The sequence below is a fragment of the Bubalus bubalis genome, chromosome 8 (assembly GCF_019923935.1).
Source record: "Bubalus bubalis isolate 160015118507 breed Murrah chromosome 8, NDDB_SH_1, whole genome shotgun sequence".
NCBI lineage: Eukaryota > Metazoa > Chordata > Mammalia > Artiodactyla > Bovidae > Bubalus > Bubalus bubalis.
In genome coordinates, this window is record NC_059164.1 from 43,803,701 (window position 1) to 43,823,391 (window position 19,691).

At 38.9% G+C, this 19,691-nt stretch overlaps 2 protein-coding genes across 2 annotated transcripts in view; one reads left to right on the forward strand and one right to left on the reverse strand.

The window, feature by feature from the left end:
• LRRC17 (leucine rich repeat containing 17) overlaps positions 1–10,504 on the forward strand; it is a 35,683-nt gene extending 25,179 nt beyond the window's left edge. The window contains exons 3-4 of the mRNA XM_006049859.4: positions 4,145–4,300; positions 9,827–10,504. Coding sequence (XP_006049921.2) covers positions 4,145–4,300; positions 9,827–10,224 — 554 coding nt within the window. The 3' untranslated portion in view covers positions 10,225–10,504. The remainder of the gene's footprint in view (positions 1–4,144; positions 4,301–9,826) is intronic.
• FBXL13 (F-box and leucine rich repeat protein 13) overlaps positions 1–19,691 on the reverse strand; it is a 214,514-nt gene that overhangs the window by 119,834 nt on the left and 74,989 nt on the right. The gene's annotated exons all lie outside the window — the stretch shown is intronic.

The window sequence follows — 19,691 nt, forward strand, 5'->3', positions numbered from 1 at the left end:
TACTAACTCTGCTGGCAAGGAAGACCTCAGCCCTTAATGGCTTTGTAGGGTTTTGGTGAGGACTTGGGCTTTTATTCATAGTGAGATGAGAAAAAAAGGATTCTGCCATCTGGTAAAGTGACAGATCTGACTTATGTTTTAAAGTCATGTGGACTTAGGACAATATTGGGATGATCCAGACAAGAGGTGATGGTGGCTTAGACCAATGTGGTCACAGTGAGGGAAGACAGGGGAGGTGGGATCCTGGATATTTTGAAATAAAACTTTATTTTCTTTTAAAAATCTGAGAAAATGCCACAACCATTCATTGCCAATAATTATTCTAAATGCTAAATGTCAAGAAATTATTTCTTCTGCCTACCCTCAAGTGTTCTCTCTGTGGTTTTCAGTTCTTTCTAGCATCTCCATCTCCTTGTTTACATGGAGTATGTAAGAGAGAATGTAGCTCTCCAGTCAGGGTCTTGCTGGTCCTAAAGGAGGATATTACCTCAGTATTTCAACATTATAAGTTCAAATCTTAAAATCTTTCACTTTTCTATGTGTTGGCAAACACAGCTCTAGGTCAAATGAGACAGTATCTTATCAGAGGATGGAAATAAAATCAATCCAAATTTTCAAAGCACTTTTACTATAAGAGGGCTCAATATTCTTATGGCTTCCCTGGTGGCTCAGATGGTAAAGAATCTGTCTGCAATGCAGGAGACCTAGGTTCGATTTCTGGGTTGGGAAGATTCCCCTGGAGAAGACAATGGCAACTCACTCCAGTATTCTTGCCTGGAGAATTCCATGGACAAAAAGCCTGGCAGGTTACAGCCCCTGGGGTCACAAAGAGTAGGACATGATTGAGCGACTAACACTTTCACTTTCATACTTTCAATATTTTTTTTTTTTTTTTTAGTTCTACCAGTTTATTGCTACCTACCCGTGACCCTCCACCCTCATGCACACATGCTCAGTCATGTAACCCCATGGACTGCAGCCAGCCAGGCTCCTCTGTCCATGGACTTTTCCAGGCAAGAATACTGGAGTGGGTTGCCATTTCCTTCTCCCATACTTTCAATATTGATGAATCATTTTGGGCTTCAAAATCACTGCAGATGATATCTGCAGCCATGAAATTAAAAGACACTTGCTCCTTGGAAGAAAAGCTATGACCAACCTAGACAGCATATTAAAAAGCAGAGACATTGCTTTGCCAACAAAGGTCCATCTAGTCAAAGCTATGGTTTTTCCAGTAGTCATGTGTGGATGTGAAATTTGGACTACAAAGAAAGCTGAGCGCCAAAGAATTGATCCTTTTGAACTGTGGTGTTGGAGAAGACTCTTGAGAGTCCCTTGGACTGCAAGGAGATCGAACCAGTCCATCCGCAAGGAAATCAGTCCTGAATATTCATTGGAAGGCCTGATGCTGAAGCTGAAGTTCCAATACTTTGGCCACCTGATGCGAAGAACTGACTTATTTGAAAAGACCCTGATGCTGGGAGGGATTGGGGGCAGGAGGAGAAGGGGACGACAGAGGCTGAGATGGTTGGATGGCATCACCGACTCAATGGACATGAGTTTGAGCAAGCTTCAGGAGATGGTGATGAACAGAGAAGCCTGGCGTGCTGCAGTCTATGGGGTCACAAAGAGTCGGACACTACTGAGCAACTGAATTGAAACTCAACATAGTTAACGAGCTCATTGTTTCCCATGTGTTATTAGATAACTAACTTTGTTGCTGCCTAAAAACTACCCCAAACCCTAGCAGCTTAAAGCAACACACTTTATTATCTCACAGTTTCTGTAGGTCAGGAAGCCAGACATGGGTTAGCTAAGTCCACTGCTTCAGGATCTCTCACTAGGCTGCAATAAGGTATTGACCAGGGCTTGGTTCTGTGGTCTCATCTGAAGGCTCAACTGGAAACACATCTTCTTCCAAGCTCATATGGCTTGGCAGGATTCAGTTCCTTAAGGACTGAGGGCCTGAGTTCCTTGCTGGCTGTCAGCCAGAGGCCACCCTTAATTACTTGCCATGTAAGCCTCTCCAACATGGCACCTTGCTTCATCAAAGCCACCAAAAGAGAGTCTGCTAGCATGACAGAAGTCACAATTACTGATAACCTAATTATGAAAGTGACATCCTATCATATTTGCTACATTCTATTGTTAGAAGCAAGTCACTAGGTTCAGCCCATACTTAGGGAGAAGAGTTTACACAAGAACATGAATATCAGTAGAGGGATTGTTGGGTGCCATTTTAGAGGCTGGCTTATTTATTTGTAATGTATTAGACATTGTTCTAAACCTCCTTCATGAAGCTTTCATGGCTAGGAGGGTATGAAAATGAAAAAAAAAAAATCAGTAAGATGTACACTGTGTCTGATGTTGCTATCTACTATTGGAAAAAAAAAAATGGAAATGGTATTATTACTGTTATCTGCTTGAAAGCAGCGAGATGTCATTTTAAATACAGAGCCAGAAAGGTCTTATAGCCATCCCAATATATTGTTTCCACCCCTGTTGCTGCCCCATCCTCACTTTACCCTACATATGCCAAGTTTGAGGATTGTAGGCAGATGGGCAGCATAAATGAGACTGAAAGGTACCAGGACTAGCCAGCAGAGCATAGCAGTTAGAAGCACAGGTTTGGGGGCTAGCATGTCTTGTTTAAATCCTAGGTGTGTGACTATGAACACGTTGTGCCTCTACTTTATCTGTAAAATGAGGATAAATGTACTTTCTAGCTTACAGGATTCTCGCACTTAATAGTTGTTAGGACACCTAGAAAAGTTCTTATGCGGAGATACTAAGATACCAAGATCCCATCAAGAAGAAAAAAGCTGATTTAACAGTAATAAGGATACCAGAGAAGGAAACCATTGACCATGGATTCTAAGCTGTTAAAAGAAGGGAGGAAATAAGACTGGATCTTTATGAAGATAAACATACTATTAGTTAAGAAATCATATATACCAGAGGGTTTTTAAAAAATATTTGGAAGAAATTATCAGCAACTCAGTTATTCTGTAGCAAAAAGGGAATCATGGATAGATGTATACCACCTTTCATAAACTTTACTGTACCTAGTTCAAAGAATTTCTACATATTCAAGAAGTCTTTGGTCATGCTACTTCTCAGGTATGAACTAATCTGCATATTTTATTTGTTGCTTCTAGTTTCTTAGGTCCGAACAGGTTTGTTTCTCTTCATAGGTTCCACTTGCTCTACTTAGAACTGAGCAAAACCTCTTCAGAATATTTTGCTCAAGATTAAAATAAAGGGCAAGTATTATGCTAAAATATAAAATAAACACGCTTTATAGTTCTATAAAAACATAATTTAAAGACAAATATAAATATGAAAGATAGGAGAACCTTAATTGCCTATTAACCTATGGAAACTGGACTCTTCTTCCAGAGGCTTCTCTTGTAGCAGAAGTAGTGGTAGCAGCATTATTGTTACTGTTGTTCCTGAGGGGTCCAGTTACTGCAGTACCTCGGGAAGAGTTAGGGATGAGTGAGTACAACTGAGTCACAAGGATTCAGGGAGTAAGTGGTGATCAGGAAGCAAATGAGGACTATACTTTCTCGAATTTTAGCATCCAAGGAAAGGAGAAATAAGATAACAGCTTGAGGGTCATCAAGATCAAGGGCTTTTGCTTCTTTTTTAGGATGGTGAAATCTGAGCTTATCTGTTGAGAGGAGAGGGATGAAATGAAGATGCTGCAGAGAGGCAGTAATTAGTAGTCAAAGCTCTTAGAGGAGTAGGAAGGGAATCAGAGGGGACGTGCATGGAGTGGTTTGATTTGTAGGTTTTATTTTGTTTCAGCTTTCTGTTTTTAAAAAGCTTTCCAGGTGATTCTAACAAACGGTTAGCCTTGAGCCCTGCTGGCCCACACTGCCTGTTGTCCTCCTTGCCGTCTCTAAGAAGTTTCTCAGAACATTTCAGCAATGAGTGATATCTGCTCCTCTAAGTGAGATGCACTTAGGTTGCTGGGCTTTGGAGGAATTCAGTATATTCTCAGGCTTGTTCATAGCAAAGTTCTTTGGCTTTAGATGGGTTATCCTTTTTCCTTTCAAGAGCTGACTCTTTATCACATGAGTGATAGAGTCAGTGGGGTCAAGAGGAGAGCTTGGTAACCTGAACATGATTTTTTTTCTAGAGTTGAAGAAAGTTCCAAACAACATTCCTCCAGATATTGTTAAACTTGACTTGTCACACAATAAAATCAACCAACTTCGACCCAAGGAGTTTGAAGATGTTCATGAGTTAAAGAAATTAAACCTCAGCAGCAATGGCATTCAATTCATAGATCCTGGTAAGTTCCACAAATAGCCCTTTTAACAGACCACAGGTATTCTCTGGCAACATTTATAGTAAATACAATTTAGTTTTTGAAAAACTAAAAAGAACTTTGAATTTAATTAGAACTTGCTTGGCACTCAGAGAAATATTTGCCAAATTGTTGCTTTATGAAGTATGTAATAGTATGTAATATTACTAAGCAACAGTTATTCAATTGGCCCAAAGAAGTGTAAGACTTTAACAGTAAATTTGAAACATTCTGCTAAGCAGAATAAATTAAGTTCATAAAATTAAGTATGCTCATAAATTAAGATAAAATGTGCTCAACTTAAAGCCAGATAGATTTTTACTACTACTACATTGCTTCAGTTGTGTCCAACTCTGTGCGACCCCATGGACTGCAGCCCACCAGGCTCTCCGTCCATGGGATTCTCCAGGCAAGAACACTGGGGTGGGTTGCCATTTCCTTCTCCAATGCATGAAAGTGGAAAGTAAAAGTGAAGTCATTCAGTCGTGTCCGACTCTTAGCAACCCCATGGACTGCAGCCTACCAGGCTCCTCCGTCCATGGGATTTTCCAGGCAACAGTACTGGAGTTGGGGTGCCATTGCCTTCTCCGAGATAGATTTTTACCTAATCCAAAATCAAGATCAATTCTTTTTCATCCTTCAAACCTCTTCTCCATTTGCTAAGCAAGGCCCCTGACAAGAATGAACATGGTAAGTTAACACACTGAATTTAGAAAGAACTGAGAATGATTGCAATGGTGATCAGATTTGTAATGTACATAATATTTGTGTCTTGCTAATTGAGAAGCCCACTGTTTAAAAATGTGTATTAATGCATGTATGCTATCCTAAGTCACTTCAGTCATGTCCAACTCTTTGTTGACCCTATGGACCATAGCCTGCCAGGCTCCTCTATCCATGGAATTCTCCAGGCAAGAATACTGGAGTGGATTGCCATGCCCTCCTCCAGGGGATCTTCCTGACCCAGGGATAGAACCCAGGTCTCTTATGTCTCCTGCATTGGCAGGCAGGTTCTTTACCACTTGTGCCACCTTGGAATACTATTTTGTTGTTGTTGTTGTTTTTCTTTTTTTGTTATTTTTGTTGTTATTGTTATTTTTCTTTTTTTAAAAAAATTATTTATTTTTTTAATTGAAGGATAATTGCTTTACAGAATTTTATTGTTTTATGTCAAACATCAACATGAATCAGCCATAGGTATACATATGTCCCCTCCCTCCCATCTCCCTCCCCACTCCACCCCTCTAGGTTGATACAGAGCCCCCGTTTGAGTTCCCTGAGTTATACAGCAAATTCCCATTGGCTATCTATTTAACATGTGGTAGTGTAGGTTTCCATGTACTCTCTGCTTACATCTCACCCTCTCCTCCCCTCCCACCCACCTGTATCCTTAAGTCTGCTCTCTATGTCTATTCCTCCATTACTGCCCTGCAAATAAATTAATTGGTACCATCTTTCTAGATTCCACATATATGCATTAGTATATGATATTTATCTCTTTCTGACATATTTCACTCTGTATAATAGGCTCTAGGTTCATCCACCTCATTAGAACTGACACAAATGTGTGCCTTTTATGGCTAAGTAATATTCCATTGTATAATGTACCATAGCTTCTTTATCCATTCATCTGTTGATGAGCATCTAGGTTGCTTCCATGTCCTAGCTATTGTAAATAGTGCTTCAGTGAACTTTGGGGTAGATGTATCTTTTTTGGTTTTGGTTTCCTCAGGGTATATGCCTAGTGTGGGACTGCTGGGTCATATGGTGGTTTTATTCCCAGTGTTTTAAGGACTCTCCATACTGTCTTTCATAGTGGCTGTATCAATTTACATTCCCAACAGTGCAAGAGGGTTCCCTTTTCTCCAGACTCTCTCCAGCGTTTGTTGTTTGTAGACTTTTTGATAATGACCATTCTGACTGGTGTGAGGTGATATCTCCCTGTGGTTTTGATATGCATTTCTCTGATAGTGAGCGATGTCGAGCATATTTTCCTGTGTCCGTCAGCCATCTGTTTGTCTTTGGTGAAATGTCAGTTTGCTGCTAAGTCGCGTCAGTCGTGTCCGACTCTGTGCGACCCCATAGACGGCAGCCCACCAGGCTCCCCCGTCCCTGGGATTCTCCAGGCAAGAACACTGGAGTGGGTTGCCATTGCTTTCTCCAATGCATGAAAGTGAAAAGTGAAAGTGAAGTCGCTCAGTCATGTCCGACTCTTCGCGACCCCATGGACTGCAGCCTACCAGGCTCCCCCATCCATGGGATTTTCCAGGCGAGAGTACTGGAGTGGGGTGCCATTGCCTTCTCCGGAAATGTCAGTTTAGGTCTTTTTAAATTGAAGTAAAATAGTTGATTTACAATACTGTGTTAGTTTCATTTGTACAGAAAAGTGATTCAAGAATACATATGTATTTTTTCAGGTTCTTTTTCATTATAAGTTATCACAAGATATTAAATATAGTGACCTGTGCTACACAGGAAATCCTTGTTGTTTATTTTATATATAGTAGTATATAGTTTCACTGACTTACTCATTATTTTAATCTCTAAGCCCATCCATATGGCTGCAAATGGCAATATTTCATTCTGGCTGAGTAATATTGTGTGTGTATCTGTATATATACATAAACATTCATCTATCAATAGACACTCAGGTTGCTTCCATGTCTTGGGTATTAGAAATAGTACCTGCAGTATTATCCTTTCCCCCTTTGTTCAACTCAGTTTCAGGAAAGTATGATATTTTCTACATTAACAAATATGTACTGAGCACCTGGAAAATGTCAACCACTTTCCTCGGTAAATCTTCTGGAACAAAAAAGCATCTCAGAACTTTTAAGTGGTCATTTCAGGCTGGTCATTTAAGTCAAAATGACCTTTAAAACCTTTAAAATAAATACCTTCTATAATTCAGGGTTTTTGAGTTGAAACACTGCCAAAGCAAACTTACTTTCATGATGTATGCTGATAGGTATACAAATGCAGTGAAATATATCAATCTTTAAAAGGCAGTGTGAATAACAGTCTCATAAAATGCCAGATATTATTGCAGAAAAAGGAAAGAAGGCACCCCTATTTTAGAATCTACCTCCTTTAAGGAACAAATGAAAAGTAGCTTTCCAAAGTGCCCAAATACGTATGGTTTAAGTAACAACTTTAGCATTTTCAAAATAAAATATAGGAATGTTTACAGAAGCTTTCAATCTGAAGGGCTAATTTCTGTTAAGAAAAGTAAACAGTGGGATGATTGACTCACCAATGTTAGTTTTTTTTGAATGCAGTGTTTTCAGAACTATCATTGCAAGGGCTGACCTTTTGCTCCTTGGCAGCAGCCTGTTCCTCACTCCCTCCTCCTCCCCACACCCAAGTCATTGCTTTGCACCAAAATATAATTCTTTGGGGGGCTTCCCTGGTAGTTCAGCTGGTAAAGAATCCTCCTGCAATGCAGGAGATCCCAGGTTAAATTTCCTGGGTCGAGAAGATCCCCTGGAGAAGCAAAATTTCCTGGGTCGAGAAGATCCCCTGGAGAAACAATAGGCTACCCACTCCAGTATTCATGGGGTTCTCAGGTGGCTCAGAAGGTAAAGAATCCATCTGCAATGTGGGAGACCTGGGTTCAATCCCTGGGTTGGGAAGATCCCTGGAGGAGGGCATGGCAACCCACTCCAGTATTCTTGCCTGGAGAATCCCCATGGACAGAAGAGCCTGGCGGGCTACACTCCATGGGGTTGCAAAGAGTTGGATGCAACTAAGCACACATGGGTTTTGTCTGAGAACAAATGATATGACAATGGTTAATGGTATTGGCTTGAGAGTGTATTTTTGAAATTCCACATAAGGGCACTGTATACCCTAGCCAAAAGTATTTTAAAACAGCAATGAGAAAATGTTTAAAATAGAAACAAAATATTTAAAATCAGGATTGACCTGTTACAGCATACCTGTTCTATTCACATTAACTGAAATAGGGATAATTTATGTTTAGATTTCTTTACTCTCAGAGAAGGAAAAATAGCTTTTTGTTGTATTATTTTGTTATGTGTTCAATATTTGTTTTAATTATCTACCCTCTGGTGAAATTAAATACATATGAATTCAAAGCTGATAGCTACCATAGCTTGCCAAAATACAACCAGATGTTTTCAAAATATTGATAATTTTTGTTTTGTTTTGTTTTGTTTTGGACAATACAAGAATATAATTTCTTCCCCATAAACTTGGAAATGGTTGTTTTCTAGGCATTTTCAGAGTTTATTCATTTCCCAAAGAGCTGTCCGATTTCTGAACACATTTCTCATTTTTTGTGCACTTATGTCTTACATTGAAATATTTTCCTAATCCATGTCTTTCTGTGGCATTTTTCCAGTGGGTATTAAAAAAAATGCACATGAGCACAAAATACATTTTTTAGAGATCTAAGTTAAAACTGATTTTTCAAATAAAAAATTGTAATCAAATAAAAAATTCTAGTTAATCTAATCAAGGGGAGAGCTTTGAGTAAAAACATGTTTCAGAATTTTTCATTTAGACATGTATACTGTTGCTGCTGCTGCTGCTAAGTCGCTTCAGTCATGTCTGACTCTGTGCGATCCCATAGACAGCAGCCCACCAGGCTCCCCTGTCCCTGGGATTCTATACTGTTAGGGAAATATAATTAAAACCAGAGTCCTCACCCAGCATAGAAATCCTCTCCACAAAGTAGTAGAGAAAGAAAACTCTTTTATTATTGAATAAGCATTAAATTGGAATGTGATGTACACAACAGGCAATCTGCTAAGAGATTGCAGAGGCAGAAAGAAATCTCACCCTTTATATAGCCAAGCAAATACAACCTAGCATATGTGTGTTTTCAGAATACGTGTTTGATCCCTGGGTAGGGAAGATCCAACCTAGAGAAGGGAAAAGGAGAAGGGAAAAGCTACCCACTCCAGTATTCTGGCCTGGAGAATTCCAGGGACTATACAGTCCATGGGGTCTCAAAGAGTTGGACATGACTGAGTGACTTTCACTTTCACTTTCAGTCCTTAAGTAAGACTTGACAACACCACTTGCCAAACATAGTTCATTCTAAAACCTTACCGAGCTATTGGAGTGGCCATCTGTGTTAGCTAATTGGCTTTATCAAGAAGAAAACAAACTTCTGTCTTTATGACAAGAGATAATTTTGTGCCTTAAAGGCTTCTACCCTCCCACAGTAACTGGGAGGCAGGAGTGTTTCTTCCCTTGATGTTTCCATTTCAAAGAGATTGTTCCCAGGTTTTTAAGAAGGATGTTCCTCAGAGAGCTGAGAAAGGCCTCTTTAGTCTTCTAAAGGATGTGTATACATTTTAAAAAAGAAGAGAAAGTACTTGGAAGTTTTCTAAAGTAAGAACTCTGAGAAAAAGGAGGTTAAGGAAAATCTTTTCCTTTATTTTCAACAGCGAGAATTGTCTCTTACTTTTAAATTTGTCCTTATAATATACAGTGCACTTAACCTAATTACTCATTGGTTTAATAAATATTTTCTGTTTCTAGCTGCTTTTTTAGGACTCACACATTTAGAAGAGTTAGATTTATCAAACAACAGTCTGCAAAACTTTGACTATGGTGTATTAGAAGACTTGTATTTTTTGAAACTCTTGTGGCTCAGAGAGAACCCTTGGAGATGTGATTACAACATCCACTACCTCTACTACTGGTTAAAGCATCACTACAACGTGCATTATAATGGCCTGGAATGCAAAATGCCTGAAGAATACAAAGGGTGGTTTGTAGGAAAATATGTTCGGAGTTACTATGAAGAATGCCCCAAAGACAAATTACCAGCATACCCTGAAACATTTGACCAGGATATGGAAGATGATGAATGGGAAAAAATACATAAGGATCACACAGCAAAGAAGCAAAGTGTAAGAATCACTATTGTCGGATAACAGAATTGTTCTTGTTGCAACTAGTTTTGCCTTTGCTATACTGGTGTTGGAAAACCGCATGTTTACATTTTGATTAACTGTATTACTTATTTATGCAGGATTATCCAACTAAAGGAAGGTTCCCTTGATTATTATTGTTGCTGTAACAACATAGTAATCAAAGGAATACTCTTATCCTGCTTGCCTGCCTGTTTGCCGAACAGCTTTCGATGATGATCCCACACTGGTAACCTGCAGGAGTTGGGTCCTAATGATGGCATTAGATTTTCATAATGTCCTGCATAAATCTTTTTACTGCTTTTTGAAAATAAAAATTTTAAAAAAAGCTTGGTTCATTTTCACATGCTTTTCAAGAGCTGTGTGCACATACCTAAAGATGATCAAATGAAGAGATACAAATGATGAGTAATAATAAAATCTTATTCTCTCCCCTCTACCCTCCCCCCAGCCTTTTTTCCCAGTAAATCAGCTTATGCACTGAATAAATTTCCATGTTTGATTCCTGTGCACTCCAAAATGAGGTCCTGGTAAACCCAAATTCTCCACTACTTTTCGCTGATCCTTGCAAAAAAAAATGTCCAGCTAAACCGGAAGAATTGTCGCATGCAATAAGCCAAGAATCTGAGAATTATATTAGAAATTGTTAGAAGACCAGACTCGGAGAAGCAGTTGTATGTGGTGTGAATCATGAGCCCTGAATAGGTGTAAACACTAGTAAGTGTGGAAACAGCACTGGTGTTTTAACAGAATTTAGGCTATGGAGCCGCCTGTCAGTGGGAAGGATCTGAGCCCTTCATATGTGAAGGAGCATAAAACAGGATGAAATTAGGATTCAGGGTCAGGATTTGAGATGAAAAAGAAACAAAAAAGAAATTGATATCAGAAGCAACTGAGGGAGCAGATGGTATGGAAGAGAAGCCCATGGGGTTGCAGGTTAAAATTAGCTCACCTAGAAAAACAGATCACCGGAAAGAGAGGAAGTATTTGGAGACTAACCCCATCAGTTTGTATTTTGATATTACTATTCTATTAGAAAAATAAAATGAAATATGTACATATCATTAGAAATACAATTTTTATGCAGATTTACTTTTTCATATTGAGTTGAATATATTTTCATTTCTTATATCAAGGTATTCATACAAAGTTTAGCAACTGATCTTTGATACTTGCACAGATTTCCAAAGTATAGAAATGATAAATAACAAATAGTATTGAACATGTTTTTTTTTTTGGCTGTGCCATGTGGCTTATGGGAATCTTAGTTCCCTGACCAGAGATTGAACCCAGGCTATGGCAACAAAAGTGCCCAGTCCTAACCCCTGGACCACCTGGGAATTCTGTTGAGCATTTCTGAAGTACCTACTAGAGCTCAGACACTGTGCTAAGAGCTTCACATGTTCTTTTTCTAATTCTTACAAGATCCCCCTGAGGTACATAATATTATCTGCCTTTTCTAGATGAGGAATCCGAGGCATAGAGTATGCCTCCTGAAACACCTTTCTCCTTTTTCTCCTGAAACACCTGTGAGGGCTGGAGACAATCTTTGGGTCAAGTAAGTTAAATCTGTACTAATATGTATAGGAAACCAAGAGAGTGGGGAACAGGAAGAATTGCTGGAGCTTGTGGTTCAGGAAATGACACAGCATTGTAAGGTTCTAACCTCTATGCCCTTTTTCCTATGGTTTGGGTCAGGGTGGAGACTTAAGAGACACTGGTTCTCAAAGCAAGTTCTCACATTCAACATGATAGGTTGAAGGCAGCTGTTAAATTTGAAGTGTTACCAGAGAGATATAATAAATTTACTTATTGTTGATGAGCACTTAGAGTGGAATATTAAAGAAAACATCCAAGATTTGATGGTGGAGAAAGCCCAGGTGGGACCATAGTAGGAGACAAAGGCACACAACAGAGAGGTGAAGGTTCTGGAAAGGAATAAGGATATTAAATCTGATTCAAACAAAGGACCCAAATTACTCTCTGGTTTAGTTTTTGGAGGCTAGTTGGGAATTTTATTGGTTGATTTTTATATTCAGGATTATCCCCAGGGATCTATTTGGAAATAAAGCTCTGGAACACACTGTGATACAAACTGATCTGGATCATCCAAAAGTAAGTTGTTTAGAATCGCTACTATCTTCCATAGCCAAAATTTAAATATGTTTTTGAAAGTTTAAGATTGCTATTTTTATGTATCAGAGTTCATAGTTTCTCAGGGAAGCATTGCTGATCAATGATGGAATGAACAGTTAGATACTTCCTCTCCTGCCAATTTCTTACTTATCATTTAATAACTTGTCTTTGCAACTTCCTTCTGTTCAATAGGCGATGAAATTCAGGAGTTTTTAAAAAGTATATTTTATAGTAGTCAAAAATAATACAATCCTGAGATCTCCATATTTGAACACATATGTTTAAATATCACCTGAATTTTTATTCAAATACCCAAGTGTTTGTTTTTTTAACTAGTTCTAAGATTCTTTGATTTTTTTCTTTTTTGAAGTAAATAAGATTTACTACAAGCTAAGGTCTCCTGAGTCCTAAGTCTGAGTCAGTTCTGACCTAAATCTTGACTCTTGAGAAAGATATTGAATATTAAACAGTGTGGATTAGTCATTTATTAAACTTTCCCTCTCCTGGAGTTTTCACCGTGGATCAATTAATACCCATTTCTGAGAAATCTGAATAAGGCTCCTGCTCTGACAAATAGAAGCAATTCAGTAATAAGAATCTACTTGGCTAAATTCTGTGAGATCTGGGGGCTTCTCTCTGCAGGAGGCAGAGTATTTGGTGAGTGGATGGGGAGATGTAATATGTATCAGTCAACAGTGTGATTAATCGGTATAAATGAGAGAATCAGTAATAATAACATGAATATTGTAGGCAAACTGGAAAATTACTTCATAAATTCTATTCCCCAAAAAAATTAAGTATTTTATTCTATGAATTCTAGAAACATAAACATGCAACTTTGGGAGTATTTACAAGTCAAGTATTTCTGAACTGATCTCATCTTGCCAGTCATCAAGTAGGTGTAGAAAAACTGCAGTCAAGTGGAGCCTCTCATCCCTTATGAATCTGTTTTGCTCAGGTTCAAAAATGTAACTGCTGGACTTAAAAATCACTATGTGTATCCTTCCCAAATGTATGCTCAAGTGTTTCATCATATACTCTGCATCAGTTCAGTTCAGTGCTACATCACATACTCTGCATCAGTTTATTTCAGTCACTCAGTCATGTCCGACTCTGCGACCCTACGGACTGTAGCATGCCAGGCCTCCCTACCATCACCAACTCCCGGAGTTTACTCAAACTCATGTCCATTGAGTCAGTGATGCCATCCAACCATCTCCTCCTCTGTTGTCCCCTTCTCCTCCCGCCTTCAATCTTTCCCAGTATCAGGGTCTTTTCAAATGAGTCAGCTCTTCGCATCAGGTGGCCAAAGTATTGGAGTTTCAGCTTCAGCATCAGGCCTTCCAGTGAATATTCAGGACTGATTTCCTTGAGGATGGACTGGTTCAATCTCCTTGCTATTCAAGGGACTCTCAAGAGTCTTCTCCAGCACCACAGTTCATAAGGATCAATTCTTTGGCACTCAGCTTTCTTTCTTTTTTTTTTTTTTTTTAATTTTATTTTATTTTTAAACTTTACATAATTGTATTAGCTTTATAGTCCAATTCTCACATCCATACAGGACCACTGGAAAAACCATAGCTTTGACTAAATGGATCTTTGTTGGCAAAGTAATGTCTCTGCTTTTGAATAAGCTGACTAGGTTGATCCTAGCTTTTCTTCCAAGGGAGCAAGCATCTTTTAATTTCATGGCTACAGTCACCATCTGCAGTGATTTTGGAGCCCCCAAAATAAAGTCTCTCACTGTTTCCACTGTTTCCCCATCTATTTCCCATGAAGTGATGGGAGCAGATGCCATGATCTTAGTTTTCTGAATGTTGAGTTTCAAGCCAACTTTTCACTCTCCACTTTCACTTTCATCAAGAGGCTTTTGAGTTCCTCTTCACTTTCTGCCATAAGGGTGGTGTCATCTGCAGATCTGAGGTTATTGATCTTTCTCCCAGAAATCTTGATTCCAGCTTGTGTTTCTTCCAGTCCAGCGTTTCTCATGATGTACTCTGCATGTAAATTAAATAACCAGGGTGACAATATACGGCCTTGACATACTCCTTTCCCGATGTGGAACCAGTCTGTTGTTACATGTCCAGTTCTAACTGTTGCTTCCTGACCTGCATATAGGTTTCTCAAGAGGCAGGTCAGGTGGTCTGGTATTCCCATCTCTTTCAGAATTTTCCACAGTTTATTGTGATCCACACAGTCAAAGGCTTTGGCATAGTCAATAAAGCAGAAGTAGATTTTTTTCTGGAACTCTCGTGCTTTCTCAATGATCCAACGGATGTTGGCAATTTGATCTCTGGTTCCTCTGCCTTTTCTAAATCCAGCTGAACATCTGGAAGTTCATGGTTCATGTACTGTTGAAGCCTGGCTTGGAGAATTTTGATCATTATTTTGCTAGTGTGTGAGATGAGTGCAATTGTGCGGCAGTTTGAATATTCTTTGGCATTGTCTTTCTTTGGGATTGGAATGAAAACTGAACTTTTCTAGTCCTGTGGCCACTGCTGAGTTTACCAAATTTGCTGGCATATTGAGTGCAGCACTTTCACAGCATCATCTTTTAGGATTTGAAGTAGCTCAACTGGAATTCCATCACCTCCACTAGCTTTGTTCATAATGATGCTTTCTAAGGCCCACTTGACTTCACATTCCAGGCTCTAGAGTCTGGCTGTAGGTGAGTGATCACACCATCATGATTATCTGGGTTGTGAAGATCTTTTTTGTATAGTTCTTCTGTGTATTCTTGCCACCTCTTCTTAACATCTGTTTCTGTTAGGTCCATACCATTTCTGTCCTTTATTGTGCCCATCTTTGCATGAAATGTTCCCTTGGTATCTCTAATTTTCTTGAAGAGATCTCTAGTCTTTCCCATTCTATTGTTTTCCTCTATTTCTTTTCATTGATAACTGAGGAAGGCTTTCTTATCTCTCTGTGCTAGTCTTTGGAACTCTGCATTCAAATGGATATATCTTTCCTTTTCTCCTTTGCCTTTAGCTTCTCTCCTTTTCACAGCTGTTTGTAAGGCCTCCTCAGACAACCGTTTTGCCTTTTGCATTTCTTTTTATTGGGGATGGTCTTGGATCACTGCCTCCTATACAGTGTCACAAACCTCCATCCATAGTTCTTCAGGCACACTGTCTATCAGATCTAATCCCTTGAATCTATTTGTCACTTCTACTGTATAATCTTAAGGGATTTGATTTAGGTCATACCTGAATGGTCTAGTGGTTTTCCCTGCTTTCTTCAATTTAAGTCTGAATTTGGCAATAAGGAGTTCATGATCTGAGCCACAGTCAGCTCCCAGTCTTGTTTTTGCTGACTGTATACAGCTTCTTCATCTTTGGCTGAAAAGAATATAATCAATCTGATTTCAATATTGACCATCTGGTGATGTCCATGTGTAGAGTCATCTCTTGTGTTTTTGGAAGAGGGTGTTTGCTGTTTACAAGTCAAGCATTTCCTGAACTGATCTCATCTTGCCAGTCATTGAGTCTGTGTAGAAAAATTGCAGTCAAGTGGAGCCTTTCATTCCTTATGAATCTATTTTGCTCAGGTTCAAAAATGCAACTGTTGGACTTAAAAATCACTATGTGTATCCTTCCCAAATGTATGCTCAAGTGTTTCATTGTATACTCTGGCTGCTGCTGCTGCTAAGTCACTTCGGTCGTGTTCTACTCTGTGCGACCCCATAGACGGCAGCCCACCAGGCTCCACCGTCCCTGGGATTCTCCAGGCAAGAACACTGAAGTGGGTTGCCATTTCCTTCTCCAATATACTCTGGCTACCTATCATAATATTTTAACAGACATTTCCCAGCCTTGCTCTCATCTGTCTTTTAAACATTTAAAATAACATGTTAAAGTTAATTTTCTTCTAAAGTTTTTTGTAGATAAAGATTATAAGTACAAGTTGTGTGGCTACTCAGCCAAACAGCCTAAAATATCAGCCAGTATTTATCTTCAATCTAACAAAAAGTGAGAAAGTCAGACTTCTTACCGGAAATGTGTATAACTTTAGGCACATCAATAAATCAACTGACCTCAGCTTGGGGGGCAGGGGGGGCAGAAACTGGAAAAGCTGAAACATCCCTGAGATTAGTTTTTTAATCTTTGATAGACTCAAGGTTGTTGAAATGAACAGTGGTTTTATTAAATAAGCTATGGCAACCAGACACCCCTGTAAGGCCTGCTGCCAGCAGCCCTGGGAACTGGCCCCATCCTTCAGCTGGTGACCAGCCCCAAGACCTGCCAGGCCTCACAGCCAACCCAGTGGGCCAATAACCACTGGACAAGGCAGGGTCTTTCCACCAAACACACCAGGAGCCAGCCATGTCTACCAGACTGCCCACTGTCATTGGCCCTGCCACAACAGAAGGACCCTTGCAGCCCACATTGAGGACAGCCCTAGAGCATTTAACTCTGGTAAATGGGGAGTGTGCTGCTCAGCCCCATAAGACATATCCTACATAAGACCACTCTTCCATGCTTGGTAAGTGTTTTACATTTCCTAAACACATAGAAATAAGAACAGAGAATTAGGCTTAATGAGATAACAGAGAAATATGTTCCAAATGAAGTAACAAGGCAAAACTCCAGAAGAACTAAGAGAAATAGAAATAAATCTATGCAATAAAGAATTCAAGGTAACAATCATGGAAGTGCTCAATTAATTGGGAGAAGAATGAATGAACACAGTGAGAAGTTTAACAAAGAGTTAGAAAAAAAACTGAGGAATATCATAACTGAAATAAAAATATACTAGAAGAAATCAACAGTAGATGAGATGATACAGAGGAACAGAACTGGAAGAGTAGTGGAATCACCCAATCTGAAGAGAAAAAAACAATTTCTTTAAAATAAGGATACTTTAAGAGTCTCCTCAGAGAAGGCAATGGCACCCCACTCCAGTACTCTTACTTGGAAAATCCCATGGATGGAGGAACCTGGTGGGCTGTAGTCCATGGGGTCGCTACAAGTCGAACACAACTGAACGACTTCACTTTCACTTTTCACTTTCATGCACTGGAGAAGGAAATGGCAACCCACTCCAGTGTTCTTGCCTGGAGAATCCCAGGGACAAGTGGAGCCTGGTGGGCTGCCGTCTATGGGGTCACAAAGAGTCGGACACGACTGAAGCGACTTAGCAGCAGCAGCAAGAGTCTCCTGGAAAAACATCAAGTGTACTAACATTGGGCTTCCCAGGTGGTACTAGTGGTAAAGAACCCACTTGCCACTGCAGGTAAATTGGCAAGAGCTATGGGTTCAGTCCCTGGGTTGGGGAGATCCCCTGGAGGAGAGCACAGCAACCCACTCCAGTATTCTCCAGTATTCTTGCCTGGAGAATCCATGGACAGAGGAGCCGGTCAGGCTGCTGTCCATAGCGTTGCACAGAGTCAGTCATGACTGAAGCAACTTAGCACACCTGCGTGTACTAGCATTTGCATTATAAGAAGAAGAGAGGAAAGGGCAAAAAACTGGAAGACATGATAGCTGAAAACTTCCCTAACCTGGGAAAAGAAACAAACATTCAGGTCCAGAAAGGACCAAGAGTCCCAAACAAGATGAACTCAGAGGTCCATACCAACACACACTATAATTAAAATGGCAAAAATTTAAAAAGAAAATCTTAAAAGCAGCTAGGGAAAAGCAACAAGGGAACTAACATCAGCTGACTTTTCAGCAGAAACTCTGCATGCCAGAAGGGAGTGGCATGATATTTTTTAAATGATAAAGGGAAAAACAATATTCCACAAGGCTACCACTCTGATTCAAAGAAAAGACCAAGAGTTTTAAAGAGGAGCAAGAGCTGAAGGTAACCAGATTTACAAGAAATGTTAAAGGGACTTTACTAAGTCGAATAGAAAAGGCCACAACTAGGAATATGAAAATTACAAAAGGAAAAAACGTCATTGGTAAAGGCAGGTATCAAAGGCAGTAAAGGTAGAATATCAACCGCTTATAAAACTAGTAGGAAGGTTAAAAGACAAAAGTAGTAAAATCATCTATATCGACAATAAGTAGTTAAGAGATACACAAAACAAAAAGGTATGAACTGTGATGTCAAAAACAGTAAACGTGAAGGGGAATAAAAATGCATTCAAACTTAAGAGAATAGCAACTTAAAATAATCAAATATGTATAAAGACTTCTCTACATAAACTTCATAATAACCACAAAACAAAAATGTAAAACAGGTACACACACACAAAAAGAGGAAATAAATCCAAGCAAACACTGAAGATAGTCACCAAATCACAAAGAAAAGAGAACAAAAGAAGAAAAAGTAATAAACTGGTTTAAGATGGCAGACTAAGTACCTGTTTCAATTTTCCTTTCCTACCCAAATTACCAGAAACAAATTTTTCTAATCTATCATGTCCTTGGAAAACAACAGAGATGGTCTTGGTGGATCAGAAATTAATAGTTCCTAAAAATTCAAATGCAAACATTACCAGATTGAATGAGGAACATTCAGAAGATGGCTGCTGTAAAAGATGGAACAGCATTATGTCTTTGTGAAGGGTGTGTCCCAGAAATTAGAATATATAGTAATATTAACACTATTCTCATTAAAAATATGAGAAAAGGATTCAAGGACAAGACAAGATAGCTGCGTATCCTTGCTACCAGAAAAAGAAGTAGAAGATATAAGAATAGGAATGAATGGAAATATTTCCAGATGATATGATAGTCTACCTAGAATACCCAAAAGAATCAACTGACAAACCATTAAAACTAGGAAGGCAGTTTAATATATGATCAGATAATATGACATTATATATAAAACCATCACTTTCTGCAGCACCAGCAATAACCAGTCAGAATAATTCCATTTTGTATTTTTCAATTAAAAAAATACAGATAACTGTTGAAAGCCCTTGTGAACCTCTTCCCCATTTCATTCAACTCTCTCCATCTCAGAGGTAACCACTATCTTGCATTTGGAGTTTTTCATTCACATGCATACTGTTTATATTTTGCTGTCTGTGTGTGTGTCTGTGTATGTGTATACAAGTGACCTTAAATATTTAATATTAAAATTATTTCAAAATTTGAAGTATATAGAATTATTTTACACATTGAAAACTTGTATACAAATGGTATTACATTTTATATATATATATATCATTCTACAACTTGCTTTCACCCATTAATATCTATATCATTCATATTGATATTTTGAAATCTATTTTTTCTCTCATTTCCAGAACTATATATATGGAAACTTAGAAATGTATCTCAAAGGACATATGTTTTAATGCGATGGGCTGAATGTTTGTGTCCCCCCAGAATTCATATGTTGGAATCCTCACCCCCAATGTAATGCTATTAGGAGGTTGG